The 16,912-nt window shown below is 42.2% G+C and overlaps 2 protein-coding genes across 4 annotated transcripts; one reads left to right on the top strand and one right to left on the bottom strand.

Moving 5' to 3' along the window:
- Positions 1–1,974: 1,974 nt before the first annotated feature.
- Positions 1,975–10,029, bottom strand: LOC108877749 (transcriptional repressor CTCF). Of its 2 annotated transcripts, none has more exons than XM_018667891.2 (13): positions 9,834–10,029; positions 7,175–7,438; positions 6,885–7,067; positions 6,374–6,752; positions 6,050–6,220; positions 5,635–5,768; positions 5,388–5,508; positions 5,150–5,299; positions 4,666–4,826; positions 4,390–4,572; positions 4,125–4,278; positions 3,650–3,799; positions 1,975–3,456 (listed from the first exon to the last, which is right to left on the bottom strand). In XM_018667891.2, exons 2-13 carry the CDS (start codon positions 7,415–7,417, stop codon positions 3,191–3,193), a joined length of 2,295 nt encoding a protein of 764 aa, XP_018523407.1. In that variant the 5' UTR covers positions 7,418–7,438; positions 9,834–10,029; the 3' UTR covers positions 1,975–3,190. The 2 variants fall into 2 exon arrangements, with proteins under 2 accessions (XP_018523407.1, XP_018523408.1); XM_018667892.2 differs by lacking the exon at positions 9,834–10,029 and adding an exon at positions 9,673–9,786.
- On the top strand, positions 3,354–16,513 carry LOC108877748 (uncharacterized). Of its 2 annotated transcripts, none has more exons than XM_018667889.2 (9): positions 3,354–3,474; positions 11,754–12,033; positions 12,961–13,064; positions 13,207–13,672; positions 13,754–13,846; positions 13,931–13,967; positions 14,169–14,240; positions 14,338–15,777; positions 15,882–16,513. In XM_018667889.2, the coding sequence occupies exons 2-9, from the start codon at positions 11,935–11,937 to the stop codon at positions 16,151–16,153; spliced, it is 2,583 nt and encodes an 860-aa protein (XP_018523405.1). In that variant the 5' UTR covers positions 3,354–3,474; positions 11,754–11,934; the 3' UTR covers positions 16,154–16,513. The 2 variants fall into 2 exon arrangements, with proteins under 2 accessions (XP_018523405.1, XP_018523404.1); XM_018667888.2 differs by having other exon boundaries at positions 15,879–16,513.
- Positions 16,514–16,912: the final 399 nt, after the last annotated feature.

The raw sequence follows: 16,912 nt of genomic DNA, 5'->3' as shown, positions 1-16,912 counted from the left end.
CTGATTTTTGATCTAGACCTTTGTGCAGTGTGGTCTGGACGTGCTGAAATGTCCCCCTCTTGCTTTCATCAGTAAAATAAAGTGAGTTTCTAATAGCGTTTAACTACAATGTCTAACAGCCCTTCACTAAAGCCAGAGTTACAAAAAATGAACAATCCGGTTGCTCAGTATTGTAAGTTAAGTGTCCTTTAACTTTTCCCTCAACTACTGAATGGGAGGCTAACTTCATCGTCGTGCATTGCAGGGACTTGTACGACTATTGCATGACCAGGAGGTTCCCAAACCTCAGAAACCACAGAGGCTCAGCATTTCTGTGTCGTCAGGACAAACAAAAAAACACGGAGCGCTTGGTGAGGAGGATTTTAACCTTAAAGAAGACGTTAAACTATTGTTTCCACATGTACTTCTACACGTATTTTCAGTATTTCCACTTTGTGCTACTTTCTATGTTTACTCAACTACATTTCAAAAGATGATAATGTCCTTTTTAAAGCACTAAATCACATTTAGCAAACAGCTTTACAAATGAAGCTTTATATTTTCATAAAACATTCGGATTTAATAAAATATGATGCTTTGTTATAGATTTAACTACCCAACAGTTTATAGGATTAGACCTTAGAAGATTAGTTGATGATTGTCAGAAAAGTGACAACCATTTTGAAAATCAATTAGGTAATTTTCATGCAAAAATGGCAAATACTTGATGGTATTTTTTAATCATTTAAGGTTTGGATCACTTGTTAGACAAAACAAACATTGTGAAGATGCCACTTTTGGTCTGGGTAACATATCACTGTTCTCTGGCATATATATACATCTAACAGATTAATCCATTCTTAAAGTAAAGCTACAGCCCTATACAAAATGGTAATAATAATCTAATGATATATAAAAGTATATCAGTTACAAGGGCCATATCTCTGCATTGAGTATTTTAATGCAAGACTTTAAGTACATTTTTCTGATTATGCTTACATTGTAATGTTTTCAATGCAGGGCTTTTACTTGTAACACCCTTTTACTTAGGTAATGCTGGCTACATGTAGTTAGCAGAGATTCTCCAATCCTGTTTCAGTACTGGTATCATGTGAACAGTATCATCTGAAACCAATAACATAACAACCATGTGAGTGTGAAGCTGCCATCTACTGCCTGACAGTGGGAACTAGTCTTAAAACAACCAACTTGCCTACATAAAGATTTCCTGAAGTTCAGTATGATTCGAGATAACCCAGCTTCTCTCTCACCATGGAAGGACATTGTGGCTGTTTGCTAATTGTGTTGACATGTATAACAGTACAGGAGAAAATAGAAAACCTAAGATATCTGAGAGAGACTAATGGAATGCCAGTGAAGGCAGTTTTAATTAGTCTGAACACACTCACATGATAATTCATGTGACATGTCACATACAAAGAAGTTGGTCAGTATTTCTGTATTATGCTATTGCCTCTTGATATTAGTAAAATTGGGGATTAAATAGTGTATTTTACGTACTTATGCATCAATGCACAATCACAAGCAGGTTTAAACTGAGTGATGATCTCATTAAGTGAAAGAAACTCATTTTATCTGGTGTAACATTCATCAGAACTAAGTCAAGTAATGTTTTTAAATACAAATGTAGATGACAAAGGTTTGAGGAGTGTGTCAGTGGAGGCATGTGGGTCTTCTTTGTACTGAGTGTGTGTGTCCGTAGAAAGATAAGAGTTGTGAAAATTTTGATTAACTTTACAGTGGATAAAATCCATTACAGTCAATGATCACATGGAAGAGATGTATACTGTGACTGCCAAAGCTGAACCCTAACTCACAATTGTTCAGTGAAAATGTTAGTTTTGGATTTTATCTACATCCTAGTTAAAACTAAATGAATCATATTTGAAGAAATGGTTAATACATCCACAATATCTTGTCAGTTCACTGCTGTAAAAAGGTAGAATTCTTTAGACATAGAAATGAATGACAATCTTAATACCAATTCTTCCATTTAATAAAATATATTTGCAAGCAAAATACACTGACATTTCTGTGTTAGCATTCAGTTGTTTCTCAGCTAATTTGGATAAACAATGATTCAAGACATCTTTTTCCTGTAACTATACCACTTAATCTGTGTTAACTGCTCAGCCAACCCAAGCAGATTTTAAATATCCATATCCATTACAGCTGCAGAAATCTAAAAAAAATTCTCAATGTCTAATTTTTTATTGGTTGTACAGTCATACATCTGTTCTCTTCTGCCACACAATTAATAAAATGTCATTCAAGCTGCTACGTAGCACTGCATTGCCAATGATACAAAAGGAAAACATCAACCCAAAGTGGAATGGCTACACAAGGGAGCAAAACAATGTTCTTTCCTTACACTTATCAGAGACAATGTTTAGTACATATGCATCATCAAGGGGTGTTACAGTAGGAAGAAAGGAGCATAAAATAAGCAGTCTATTAAGCTCTTAAAAACTATAATAGGTTTAACCACAGAAAATGAAACAAAAAAAAGGGGGAAAAAAAAAATCTTGAAGTGGCTGTTATTGATGGCAGTATCATCCCCCTGAAGGTTGTTCTTGTGTTTCTGCAGTTTTATAACATTTTTGATATTTCACAATGACTTGGCCTCCAATTTTTTCCCTTTTGTTCTTAAAAAGCCCATTTTTATCTCCACTTTGACTACAGAGCAGTCTTCTGTGCACACAGAGACGTACAGCTCTTCAGTGAGGATATTTAACATTTATTGTGTGCATGCTACTATGAACTTTTACCACTTTTAGTCAGTGGCACACAGGTGTATAACTTGCCAACAGATGTATAACAGACAAAACAAAGAGCTTAACAAGGGTTGAGATTCTTTCTACTGTTTTAAAACATATTTAGTGGACTATTGTGCAGAAATGTAGCCAGAAGAGATTTTGGAATCTAGATAAATGCAGCTTGAAGACACTGTTGTCAATTACAGCCACTTCAAACAAAAATGTACTGAAATGTGTTTTTGGTAGGTAAATCCTTATTAAAAATCTTTTTCACTCATCCAAGTCTTTATCAATACATGATTAAAAATCAAATCTTAAATTACAACAGTTATGTTTGTTTCTGTGCAGGATGCAAGTGTTTGTAATCCTAAATGCCAAGAATTAAAATGAAGATGTGGTCAATGGTCTGGGTGTGTTTTACAGGTTCACATCCATCACCGGTCCATCATGCTGAGGATCATCTCAGGGGTCAGATCTCCATTAGGTGGGGCTCCGGACAGCTGTGCCTCCTGTGCTGTCCCCTCTTCCTGGGACAGCTCCTCCATCTGAATGGTTGACTTCACCCCGCCAACCACCACCCCCTCTGCGGCGTCCTCGTTGCCATCGTCCTGGTCATCTTGGTCAGCTCCGACCTCCTTCTTCACAATGATGTCATCCACCTCTCCAGTGGCCTCGTCCTCAACACGGATAATGGCAGCGGCTGTTAAGAGAGTTTCAGGTCAGACTTTGGTTACTAGAAGATACATATATACTTTTCCACAATACATGTGATCTGACAGTTAAGCTATATTTTCATGATGAGACTTAACAGTCCAGCAGCAGGAACGAAGTCTCATTTCATGTGCTCTGAAATACTGATGTTTAAAATGATCATTATAAGCCCTGACACTTACTGTCTGGCTTGTTCTTCGGGGGTCGCCCACGTTTTCTCTTGACCGGTGGCTCCACAGGGGCTGGGATGGGGACGACTGGTGGAGCCTGTTCCACCTCAATCTCAGTTAGCAGATCCTCCTCTTCCTCCTCTGCCTCATCCAAATCACCCTCTACATATGAAAGCAGAAGTATGATAAACAGGTATGAAGTAAAATGTTAACATGAGCATAATTTTGACAACTTTAGCGATCAATGTGCCTAATCCTGTAATGCTTATTTTCCAAAATTTTGAACAAAAACAAACTATATTGACTTCGTAGTTTAATTGACTTAAATGTAGTTTAAATGCTAAATATCCTCCTCCGAACCATTTTGAACAAATTTCAAACATATTTTTGATGTAAAGTTGAGGAGTGCTACACACGATATACAAGATTTGCAAAAAAGACAGTGAACAGAGGTACAACAACTTTGAAAAGCCTATGTATACAATACCAGTGTCATCATCATCGTCGTCGTCGTCGTCATCATCATCCGCCCTGGCCTGCATTTTCCTCTTCCTGCCACGACGGCTCTTTTTGGGTGTGGGTGTTCCATTTTCTTCTCCAACTTCACCTGTGCAGTTCTCAGCATGACGTAGCATGGTGTTCTGCGGAGAGCACAAACATTTGTGACAACTTGGTGACAAACAGTTCAAAAAAAGAGGAAGAAAAAGAAAAACTACTGCCATGTGCACTAAAATCTCAGAGCTCGGCCCTACCCTGCGGGTGAACGTCTTGCTACACTTGCTGCAAACGAAGGCAGTGGGGACAAAGTTGGGATCATGGTAGCGCTTGAAGTGCATGTCCAGGAGCTGCTTTTGCCGGAAAGTTTTCTCACACTGGCTGCAGGCAAATGGCTTCTCCCCTGTGTGTGTACGCTTGTGCATTATCATGTGGCGTTCCTGTAGGGTAACAGATCAGACAAGCAGTTATTCAGCTGTAAAATAAAAATGATAAACACTGTGCACGTGTTACATGCTCCATGTGACACAAACCTGTCTGCAGCAGTAGTCACACTGGTCACACTTGAAACGTTTCTCATTCTTGTGGGTCTTCTGGTGTTGGATGAGGGCATAGCGCTCATGAAATACAGCATCACAGTAACGACATTTCTTCCCCGTCTCAATAAACGAGTGCTGCTTCCGTAAATGAACGCCTAAGATAGAAACGGCAAAGACATGAAAATCAGTGAGACGAATATTTCACAGGCCTGTTGTATGGATAAAGACATAAACTCTTCTGAAGCTTCCAATTCATTACATCCAGATACTTCTGATTCCCCTACAGTGATTCAATTTACATAGGTTTTTAGTTTAAGACAGCTGTGGCATTATTTCTCTCTATGGATGCATTTCATAATCTGAAGCTCAGAAAGACCCACAAATGAACCAGCCTTCCGAGCACGTCCCCACTTCTTTTCTGTATCTGCTGACCCTAATGACATGCAGTTTAAAAACAAAATGGTGACGCATAACTTACCAAGGTCACTCTTGCGAGCGATGACAGTGTCACAGTGTGGGCAGTGGAACTTGGCCACATTCTCTGTGTGTTTCTGCAGAATGTGCATCTTCATGGTGCCGCTCTGTGTGAACCGAGCATGGCAGATGTAACACTCATATGGCTTCTCACCTGCAAAGGAGAAGAGAAAATATGAGATACTCCTCTCAAATTGGATGTGAAGCTGTGTTCTGACCACTGGAAACTGCAACCAGCTTACCTGAATGTGTCCTCATGTGTCTCTTCAGCTTGTAAGTGTCTCTGCTGGCATAGCTGCACAGACTGCACTGGAAGGGTCGCTCCCCTGTGTGAGAGCGGATGTGCCTTTTCAACTTGCTCACCTGGGAGGAGAGAGAGAGAATGAGATTAAAAAACATTAAAAAAAAAAAAAGAAAAGAAAAAAAAGAAGCAACTATCACAGGAAACAAGGACAACAATTAGTTATTAAGTAGGTCCAGATTACTTGCCTCCACGCTGGAATAGTCACACATGGAGCACTTGAAGGGTTTCTCGTGTGTGTGTTTGTAGCGACGATGACGCACCAACTCGCCGCTAGTCACGAATGCCATGTCACAGTCAGTGCATTTATGTGGCCGAGTGCCTAGAAAAATAAAGAAAATGAAAATTAAACTTAATTTGACTGGCTAGTCTAACACTGAGATGAAGCAAGAGCACACTTGAGAAGAAAAAAGCCCACTCTTTTTGTCCAGACAAACATTACTATAGCAATATAAAGAAATATTAGGAACATTGTCCAGCTTGCCAATTCAGAGAGGAAAAATTATTTTTTTAACATCCCCATTCACTTGAATTCTTACAAACTATATCAAAATGTTTTCCATTATCAGCATACCAGAGTTTAAATAGAAATTTCTGGATTACCTGTGTGTGTGTTGAGGTGGTTTCTCAGCAGTGTGACTGTTCTAAAGGCCCTTCCACACAGGTGACATTTATGTGGCCTCTCATCTGTGTGGCTCTTCATGTGTCGGTCCAGGTTGGAGCGCCTTGGACAGGTGTAGCTACACAGCTCACACTGGAAAGTCTTCTTTACACCTGGACACAAGAAAGGCGAGAAAATTGGTTGATTTGGCTCATTTTGATTCGTGGTCCAACAGGAATATGACAGTTACTCTCCTTCACAATTATGTTTGGATATCTTGGGGGTAACTAGATAGTGCATCCAAAAAAACTGAGTCAAAGTCTAACCTTTTTTCTTGATCTTGGTGGGCTTTGGTGGCTTCATGTTGCCCACAACCTTCTCAGCATTGACCTCTGACAGCAGCCCTTCCTGCTGCTCCTCCTCAAAGTCATACACAGACACATCCATGTCACGGTCACCCTCTGCATAGCGCAGGCGACTCTTCTTTCCCTTCTTTCCTTTGCGGACAGTGGTGATGGGCTGGTAGTCTGGGTCCTTTGACCATTCGGGGTCTTCTTCCTGAGCCGCAGGGGGTTCTACTTCTGCTGCCTCTTCTTCTTCTTCTTCCTCCCCCTCTCCTCTTGTCCTCTGAAGCTCATCATGGGCTGCCTGGAGCTCCTCCTGCTCTACGGTCTCCACTTCACCGTTGGCACCCACTTTTACCACCTAAGTGAAAATGTCAGAAGTTCCTCTTACTGTGACCAGACTCTGACAAAGAAGTTCACTGAGTAAATAAAGTTGATGACATAGCTAAAAAGGACTGGTCCTATCACACAACAGTCCAGTGCTGTTTCTCACCTGGAAGCCCTCAGGCAAGGGAAGAGTGTGACAGATAACCGGCTCTGCATCCTTGTTTGCAGTTGATGCATCAACGTATGTGGCCTGGAGGCCCTCCACAGTTGTTGTTGTGACTGGTACCTGAACCAGCTGAAGCTGACCAAGCCCCAGTCCAGCACCTGCCTGCTCCTCCATATTCACCACCTACAGAGAAGAACAATATATGCTATCAACCTGAGCAAATAATAGAAGTCACAACAGGGCTATTTATTGATAATCCAACACTAGCTTAACCCACATTCTGCACCAACCTGGAGTGTGATGATTTGACCCTCGTCTCCACCGGTAACAGTCACTGTGCTGCCTCCCTCCAACACCTCTGTCTTCATTTGCAGCAGAGCCGGATCGAGAGCGTCCATCACCATCATCTCCATGTTACCTACCACCTCACCCTGTGGGGCCATGGCTGCCCCTTGTAAGGCCTCTCTGCCCTCTGGCAGGACCTTTCCCTCTGCAGTCTGAGTGGTCTCCATGGAAACAACCTCGCCCTCCATGGCAACGGGCCAGCCAACACTCTTGATAAAGAAGACAGAATTTATCAATATGACTTACGAGCAATTATTCACTTCGTTTTAAAACAAAATTACACAGCTCAACCGGGGATTGTACAAAGAACGTAAATGATAACATGTTAAAATTAAGGTTTGTACCAGACAAACCAATTTAAATTGTTCCAGCATTACAATATTGGAACATATTTTACCTACTCACTTTTAACTCACTTTTTGATGTTAACTTACGATGCTTTAATTCTAAATACAATGGCAAAATTATTTGAATGAATGCCATATTTACAAATTCAACTGCACATCTCCTCTCCTAATGAAACAAACAAAAAGTAGAAGAAAAATTATCACTGTACAGTTCTCTTTGCATACAGCAATAACCTCTTCACTCCTAGTTGTGAATCTCAAAAACCACACTTGTCCTCACCTACCCCTGTTGTTATCAAGCCATACAGTTTGAACTGATATTATCTGTTGAAACATCTGCTGCCACCACAATACAGTTGAGGTAAGGGGGATTTTTGTTTGCAGTGCTCAAAGTATCTAAAAATGACACATTAAAAATTCAAAACCAATGTACATTTCCAGGTAGTGTCCAACTGAGCAGGTTAAACCAGTGAGTATATTTTTACAAAGCTGTATCTGTGAGTGGATTATTCAAAATAACAGGACATTTTGTAGTTGTGTTTTTCAAATGGTGTGAGCCCCAATTGAAACTACTTCCTTTTGTTTGCAGTAGTATCAGCGGTGGGTATTCCAACAACTTGCTAATTAACAACTGAGTCCATCTCCAATAAAGCAGGTTGGCTTTTGTTATTTTAATGAACCGACCCTTTACTCATTAAAAGGGCCATTGATTAGCCTTGCATTTATTGATTTATACTCTGAACTAAACAAAAACAAGGGGAAATTTGATTGTATTATAGACATTATAAAATGCAGCAGTTACCAAAAATGAGACTGTCTACCTACCAGTCAGCTTTAAGCCACAACATGCCCCATAGTATACCAAGGAGGATAAAATTATAAACAAACTGGTGTGCCATGACCAGTTGGGGTAACTACCCACCTTTGATCCAATACTGGTCTAATTTTGAGGTACTTTTCCTGAATATTTCCATTTATTGACACTTTTTACTAGTACATATCACTCACCGGGGTCATTTTTCAAGGTGGGGTTATGAATGCAGTATTTTTACACTGTAGTATTGATACTTTTATTTAAATAAAGGACTGGAATACTTCTTGCACCAGACCCTGACTTCTTGAGTTTTAGACTAAAAATTGCACATCTGACAGAGCAGAGATGGGTAAGACACAAGTAAAGTAGTGGTGATACCTGGGGCTTAGTGTAAACCTTCAGTGAATATTGTGTTGTGAACAAGCCAGGTTATTTTTATCAAGCAATGGTGGCAGGAGCACTCAGTCCTTCCCCTTGAGTAAAAGTTACACCACAGAGTAGAAATACTTTGTTACAAGTAAAAGGCATTCAAAATGTAGAGAAACTGGACTGGACTGTATTGGCAATTCAGCTTGAAAAAATTACTAAAATAACCAATCGATTATCTAAACAGATGCCGATTAATTCTCTGTCAATCGACTATTCATTATAGCGCTAATATTTTGAATTAAGCGGAGTAAAAAAGTACAATACCCTCAATATCCTCGTGTAGGGACGTTAAATCGTACAGGAGTGCAACATAGAATTACCCAAGCGCACGAGTGCTTGTGGTTAAATACAGTGCCTGAGTAAATGCACCTTTACTTTTCACCGCTGTTATCCTGTATAATCCTGTAGTGTTGTCCAACAGTGAGGTAAACTTTTATGAAGTGGAAATGTACTTCTTCGAGTGCTGATCTGTGCTGATTAGACATTGATAGTATTCATCTGTTTGCCAATAATCGAAATCAAACTCAGTCGATCAATCAATCAACGCTTCAGTCACTTGCTCGTCCATTTTAACAACGTTCACTTAGTTCCATGTCGTTATTATCAGATCATGTTGCACCAGATTAAAAAGTATATGTTGTTAAATCGATTCGAACTACTAAAACTCGTGTTAGTTGGTTAACTCGGGAGGCGCGACTGTGTCTGAAAACAGGAAACAAAGGGTACGATAAGATGGACGTCAGGCCTGAACAAACTTAAAACAGAAATACTAATAAATCCAACCATCCCTGTGCAAACACCAAAAAATATTAGCCGAAAACCACCAAAACGCTCAACTGATACAGGGACTTACGATTTATAGACGGATTTAGTGCATTTTGGATAACGATAGAGGGAGACAAACACCCCCCGCCAGCCGCCTGACCGGTAAGCCCGACCGTGACACCTAGAGGCCGGCGACGGCTCCTACAAAAACGTTTCCGTGTTTGGAGGCAAAGTAAAGGCTTTACTTACTCCTGACGACTTCTTCTCCCCGTTATATTAGCTTGGAAGCCCAGCGCCTGTGGTTGGTCCCTTCAGTCCCGCTCTGGTCAGTCGTAGGTGCTGTGCGCCGTGCTAATAAATTTCTCCCGCTTTACAAGAGTGGGCCTAACACAAAATGGCGGCCTGTGAGAGCTAATGCAGCTGCGCGAACCCAGCGCCCAGTGGAGTGAAGGGGAGTGGTGGAGCTAGAGCTGTGGGTGATGGGCGCCAGATTTGAATTCAACAGGGGGCGTGGAAACATGGCGAGGGTGATCGATGCAACTGAGGAATTATTGATTCAGTTTCTGATCAGATGAATGGCAGAGTTTTACTTGAGCGTGACTTCTACGCACCCAACGAACCAAAGTTACTGTTAACTTTAGTTAAAAGTTACATTATGTGAGGAAAAGCAGTTCAGAAAATCAACCACAGGAGGGCAGTATGAATGTTGTAGGTGCAGGGCGGGCCTCACATCTCTCTCTCTCTCTCTCTCTCTTTCTCTCTCTCTCTCTCTCTCACACACACACACACACACATAGTGAAGAAATGGAACCAAGCATATTCAAATACAGTACAGTTTTGAGGTACTTACACTGCTTTATACCTGAACTGAACTGAACTAGATTTCAGTGGGAATTATTGTGCTTTTTACCCCACTACATTTACACTCAGTTGTCAGTTAATTGTATACACCTACCTACCAATGCAGCCTAATACAACAGTCCTACAGTAAAACCTTTTGGAGGATGTAGTCTGTGGTGCTGTTGAGTATTGCATTTTAGAGAAGTGCTTCTGTTGTTGACAAGCTTTCCCTTACTGATTTGAAGTGGGTGATAATTTCACATGAACACGTCAGCATAACACAGTGCAGTTCACCATACCACTTTACCACCATATACGAGCATATTAACAAGGATTGGCAAGATCTAATCAACATGACAGACACATTCAAAGTGATTTGGCCTTTTTTAAAATCCCCCCCCCAAGGTTACAATAACCTACTGTAGGTTACATCTACCCCTGCACCCAGGCACTAAAATAGGTGATGTTGTATTAATCTGTGGAAAACTTGACGTGGGTTCATAAGTGGAAAACAAGTTGTTTCTGTGTTGTTATGTTGGGTTGGGTGGTAACCACTAAGAGAATACACAGTCCTCATGACATTTCCCTGGAATATGTAAATACAGAAAAGACATATGATCCCCATGGATTAATCATGCTGGTTTAGCCAGTTAATCAAACTATTACAGTCACAAATTGATATAGAGTGATATAAAGCATTTTCTGCTCTGCCAGTGAAGCCAATAATAAATGGTACATATCAAAGTGTTTTAAACCAGGAAGTGGTGCTGCCTGGTTTGAATATCAGATATTCACATCAGGCAAAACAATTCTCATGAAACCTGTGACACACGCCCTCAGGGGAATTAGTAGTATAATTAAGATACATAGAAGCTGTTGCTTGTGGGTCTGTGCCTGTGTCTTATTTTATGGTTTTTGAGCAAGACTTACAGCTCATTATCAAGGTCTCTTAACAGTCCTCTTGGAACTATTCATGACAGTTTCCTCCAGTCTTGCTGAGATATCTCGCTTTGAAATTTACTGAAGGAATACCAGCGTGCGTGTGTGTTATTTGTACCCTTTTTAGTGATAAAAGAATCTAGCAGGTCAGCCTGTCACTTTCAGCATTTTAGAGCATCTTTTCTGTGTATAAAATAAATTATTAATTTGTTACATAACCAACAGAACATTTTGTTCATTTCAGCAATGTCCACTGTAGAATATTCACATATATGTACTGGGATGTACAAAGATGCATGGATGAATCAAATGTCAATGTGGTCACTTTGCTTCTCTCTGTCTGCCTCTTCTTATTTTATCACCATCTTTTTCTCATGGTTTTCCTCTCAGAGGGGAGGGGGCAGAAAAAGGCGAGGCTCTGTTGTCAGATCTGTCAGTCTAGCCGGGCCAGGCCCCTCCCACCTCCGCGGAGGCATTACATACTGCTGGTGCTTGTGCTCTTAGCAACGGTGCCTCAGCAACAGAGCCACGGCAACAGAGCTCCACGGCAACAGCGTGCCGTGTCTCCCCAATGGAGCTGCCATTGGGCGGACCAGCGCTCAGGCACTACACCCAGAGCAGACCGAGACCTCACCGACAAAAACTGAACTATCGTCCCAGCAGACCGCAGGTACTGTGAAGGAGGATCAGAGAGGTTTTTTTTTTTGGCAAAAATGGAGTGTGAGGGGAAAGGTGGTGAAGGGAGGGAGAGAGGAGATGTAATAGGGTACAGAGGGGAGAGGCAGGGGGAAGGGAAGGATGGAGGGGGAGTGCTGTAAAAGATGCCTGGTCCCTGCTTGAATAAGGCAGTCCTATTGTACCGGTCACCGGCTGTGTGAAAAACCCACACTTGGTATTTTCTGTGTGAAAGAGCATGACGACTAAGGAGGAGAGCGAGTGGTAGTTTGGACTGAATGTCTTTTCCTGCTCTCGCTGAAAAAAGCTAGTGGTGTTTGATTTTTTATAGGCTTGTATCAAAATGTAGAGAGTGTGTGTGATCATCTCCATTTTCCACTGAGCCAATCATGTTGTCACAGAGCTATGAGGCTGTAGACATATAGTCACTCCCTAGGAGACAAATGGCCAGGGAGACAAAATTCAAGCAATTCCCTTGACAGGATATCGTGTAACGGTGACTTCTGCTAAATTTGTGTTCTGCAGTCCTGGCTTTTATTGCTACTTGTGGGCACAGATGTTAATATGATCAGGATGATGCAACACTGTATAGCTGCAATTTTGATATCACATTACCTACATCGGCAAAAATGAGTTATCTTTGCTTCCATTCCGCATGCAAAATCCAGTGACGCCCCCCCATTGTACGTTACTGAGCAACTGACTCCCAGGAGGCTGGTTTGTAGCATAACTGGATGAGAGATTCAAACCAAAATACACCTATAGAGGCAGAAGAATGAGTAGTGCCAGAGTGTGTGGGTTTTTCAGAGGTGAGGGTTATGTAATGTAAAGTTACATATCATGCAAGTTGCTCTTCAACATCAGTTTGTTTGACCTGCGGTGTAAAACGTCTTTGTTTTCTGTGTATGTGTGTGATAATCAGGAGACAATACTTGAGAGTGAAAATGAAGTCCTTGAGCTCATGGGGCGAGTGGATGAAGGAGTTGAAGAGTTCTTTACTAAGAGAGTACTTCCCACTGACACACTGTGAGTATCACAGCTGCCAAATAAGATTCTTTTTATAGTCCCTTGATATTTAGCTAGTCTAGATGCTAATGATATTGCTTTAACAAACTTATACTCTACAAGTGAATGTGCCTGGATTTTATATATATGATCCTTTATATAGGAAAAAGCAAGATGAGGAATCTATCACAGTGCATGAAGTGGCTCCTGCCAGCTCTGTCCCTTGTCCACCACCAACAAAAACACTCAGGAGGAAGCTTGGTGATTTCTTCACACTCAAAAAGAGGCGAGGTTTGAAATCAGAGACGAGCCATGAGGGGCGGCACAAAAAGGCCTCCATTGCTGATCTCATCCGCCCGCTCAGGGAGGTCGCCAGAGCTGAGAAAGAAAAAGATAAGGACCGAGTGAAGGAGCATGACAAGGAAAATGAAAAGGAGAAAACGAAGGAACAACCCAGTACCGTTACTGGAGAGTCAGCTGTTCAGGAGACACCTGTTTCTGGTGCTCCACCACTGAGAGGTGAAGCGGCGCCTCCCCGCCGAGCTCTCAGGGAGGGGAAGTCCCAGTCTCTGATTTTGCTGTCTGGATCAGCGGCAGCAGGGACCACTAATGCCAGAAACACTGCAAAGGTAAGAATTAGTGGAGTTCAAGTCATGTATACAATCAGATCAATAGATAAGCACTCATTACTCTACTGTTACTGATTTCAGAAACAATTCGAAGGCCAACATAGCTTTGAGCAGAAACTCCATCTCATGCTTCAGCGTATTGGAGTTTCCAAACCCCAGCCAGGAGAGACACAGGTGTGTGAATGTGTGTGTCTGAATTTAGATATGTATACAGTAGGAGTCATCAAAAGGGTTTAAATACCTCTTTTATTCTTGTAGAATCAAGAGGGAGAAATGAAAAAAGCAGAATCTGAAGGTATGTCTATTTGATGTTTAACATGATTAAATTCTGTTAAGCTCCAGCTCAGTGTTAATGAAGCAAAATTCATCTTTGAAGTTTGGGGATTTGTATCAAGAGGAGAGACTTACCAGTGCTCCAGTATGTGACTGTTCTCTCTCTATTATAGGGACTTAATTCTGCTGGTAAAGTACAATATAAATGATCTTTGTGTCTCAGGTACTATCATTGACAGTAAACCCGAGCCACCTCCTACTTTCTCAAAACCTCGAACGATGTCTGCGTCATCAGGTAAAACACATATAAAAACACAAAACGCTCCTTCACTCTCTTATACATACAATATGTGATAAGCTCAATCATTTGCACATTCATTTTCTTTCTTTAGATACAAGGCATCAAATTCGACCAAGTGTGTCAGCACACGAGTCAGCTGGGAAACCTGCGTTGCTTCCAAAGCCAGTTATCAAGCCAGGTCCACCCCCCACAACATCTGGCCGCAACACACCTGAGAATGAACTAGCCCAAATACAGGAAGGGGAGACAGCCACGCCCACTAAACTCAGTCCAACTGCAGCTGCGTCTCCTCCCGCTGCTCCCGCCTCTACTGCTACCACCACTCCGACTGTACCGACAATCTCAAACTCAGTCCCTGACTCAGCCAGTTTTACAATTTCCCCTTCAAGTACTGTAACTCCATCTGACACAGATATATGCACTGACTCTGTTAAAACTACTGCAGCAGCTACAACACTCACAAATGTTACAGAGCCTGACAGCAAAACCTCTGTCCCTGAGGCTAGTGCAACTACCACTGAACTGCCCACCTCTACCTTCCAAGCAACCCTTCCAAGCACCACTACACCCACAGAGCCCCCCGCCACTGTCTCAGTTACTTCTACTTCCTCTGAGTCCATTACTCCAAGCCCCTCTGTCACTTCCAGCTCGACAACAGTAACTTCCATTACCACCTTGGAAACTGTTTCCGCTCCCAGCAATGAAAGCTCAGTTTCCACAACATCAACAAATCTGTCAACTAAATCGACTTTGCCAGAGCCAAATGGTATTCTCTCAGTTGATGCTTCTCCTGCTGCTGGTGGTGATGCAGCGATCTCTGTCATAGCCACTGCTTCCTCACCCTCCACCAGCATATCAGATACACCATCAGGCTTGTCTACCACCACCACCAGTTCAGTTACTGCGGCTAGTGATGATTCCACCCCAGTCACCACCACAAGCTGTGTAAGTTCAATTTCATCAGTCCCTGAAACTACATCTACAACATCTGACTCAAGTGATACCATTACAGCTGCATTTTCACCTGACGCCCCTGTTATCACTTCCTCCACCCTGTTCTCTGCTGCCCTTCCTCCCCCCAACTCCACACCCTCCTCCTCCATCACCACCGCTACAAGCCCAACATCCACCGACTGCATGAACTCTGTCTCTGCTTCCACCATCACTCGCTCAGTCATTCCTATCCCCACCGACATCCCAGTTCCCTCCACTTCTTCCAGTGAAACAACCCCTACAGGCACCACTTCCACAGCTACCAGTTTAAAACATGCAGACACCACTTCCACCAGCAGCTCAGCAGCCACAGCTGCACTTAGCTCCACACTCTCGACTGACTCAGACCCACCTAACAATGTCAGCACCACCCCTGCAGCCCCAGCTATCTCTGCCCCCCCTGCTGCTGATAACTCAAGTGCCACTTCTGACCATTTGACCAGTCCAGCACACTCTAATGATAGTCCAGGCCAGGATAATGATTTACAGACATCTCCTGAAGAAAGGCCCAGAGCAGAACCTGCGGAAAAGGGGACAGGTCAGTTTTAAGTTCTGAGAGTATGTGATGTGTGCATCTGCTTTAACATGTACGTATATGTTTGTTGAATGGCGTGTTTTGTGATTTTCTCTGCTTCCCAGCAGCACATGAGAAGCTTGAGATGCTTCAAAGGAGCAAGCAAACTGAGATGGACGAGATCAAGGAAGTTGTCGATGCCAGGAAGAAGAGTGAGAAGGAAAAACCGATGCTCGTCAGCAGCGAAGACACAAGTAAAGAAGTGCAGGGAGCAAGTGTGAAAGCTGAAGAAGACACAAAGGCTGAACCTCCATCAGGCAAAGAGGGTGAGCGACATAGCGATGGGGGAGTGGTAGAGGGTCAAAAACAAGAAGAAACTAAGTCAGTGAGCGAGAAGTAATTAAAGAATAAAGAAATTGCTAAATACGGGACCAACTACTGTGACAGGGGCAGGAGAGGCCACAGTAAAGGGTAAAAGGGGGAGGGTGGGGACGATCCATGGCACTTCCTACAGGGACCACCACGTTACAGCAGCACACCACAAAGGGTGGGCCACTGGACCAAAGAACTGAGATCCCCTTGGTGTGATGTAATCAACAAATCCAGCAGTGTCTTTGTCCTTTTTTAACTTATGTTTGACTTTTTTGCATTGCACGTATGATTATGTACCATAAGACAACTACTGTGGTAAATTACACCATGTTTACAATAGATGGATAAGAGACATAGATATGACTATTAAATGGAATATTGCATTGAACCAAGTCCCTCTGATTTTTTTAATGTGTGAATGTGTGTTTTCTCGCAAACTAATGTATTCTGACTAGAATATCTAAACTCAAGGTACACTTAGCTAGCTTTTTCAGGGCTCCATGGTCTTCCTCAGTTGTCATGGAGATAACTCAGCTGTCATCACAGCTGGTCTTATATTGTTGTCTCTGTTCAAGATAGTGCCAGATTTGGATAGTGAGCAAACTCCATCCACTGAGGAAGACCGTGACCGTGGTAAGCTGACCACAACTTAAATTTTACTTGTCAAACCAGGTCAGGTTTCATACAGGAAATTAAAAACACCCCTTTACAGTCTTTATGCCTGGCGAAAGAGAGCATCACAACTTTATTTAAGAGCACAGTTTTGTGATAAGCCTGGTTTGTTTTT

This window comes from Lates calcarifer, linkage group LG2 (assembly GCF_001640805.2).
Source record: "Lates calcarifer isolate ASB-BC8 linkage group LG2, TLL_Latcal_v3, whole genome shotgun sequence".
NCBI lineage: Eukaryota > Metazoa > Chordata > Actinopteri > Centropomidae > Lates > Lates calcarifer.
Note: the sequence above shows the minus strand (reverse complement) of the source record. Positions and strands in the feature narration are given on the sequence as shown.

Coding starts and splice junctions, on each gene's coding strand:
- LOC108877749 (XM_018667891.2), bottom strand. CDS start 7,417: ATGGAGGGCGAGGTTGTTTCCATGGAGACCACTCAGACTGCAGAGGGA. Junction 7,068..7,174: donor GTCAAATCATCACACTCCAG/GTTGGTGCAGAA, acceptor TCTTCTCTGTAG/GTGGTGAATATGGAGGAGCA. Junction 4,827..5,149: donor CGCTCGCAAGAGTGACCTTG/GTAAGTTATGCG, acceptor TTTCTATCTTAG/GCGTTCATTTACGGAAGCAG.
- LOC108877748 (XM_018667888.2), top strand. CDS start 11,935: ATGGAGCTGCCATTGGGCGGACCAGCGCTCAGGCACTACACCCAGAGC. Junction 12,034..12,960: donor ATCGTCCCAGCAGACCGCAG/GTACTGTGAAGG, acceptor TGTGATAATCAG/GAGACAATACTTGAGAGTGA. Junction 13,673..13,753: donor ATGCCAGAAACACTGCAAAG/GTAAGAATTAGT, acceptor TACTGATTTCAG/AAACAATTCGAAGGCCAACA.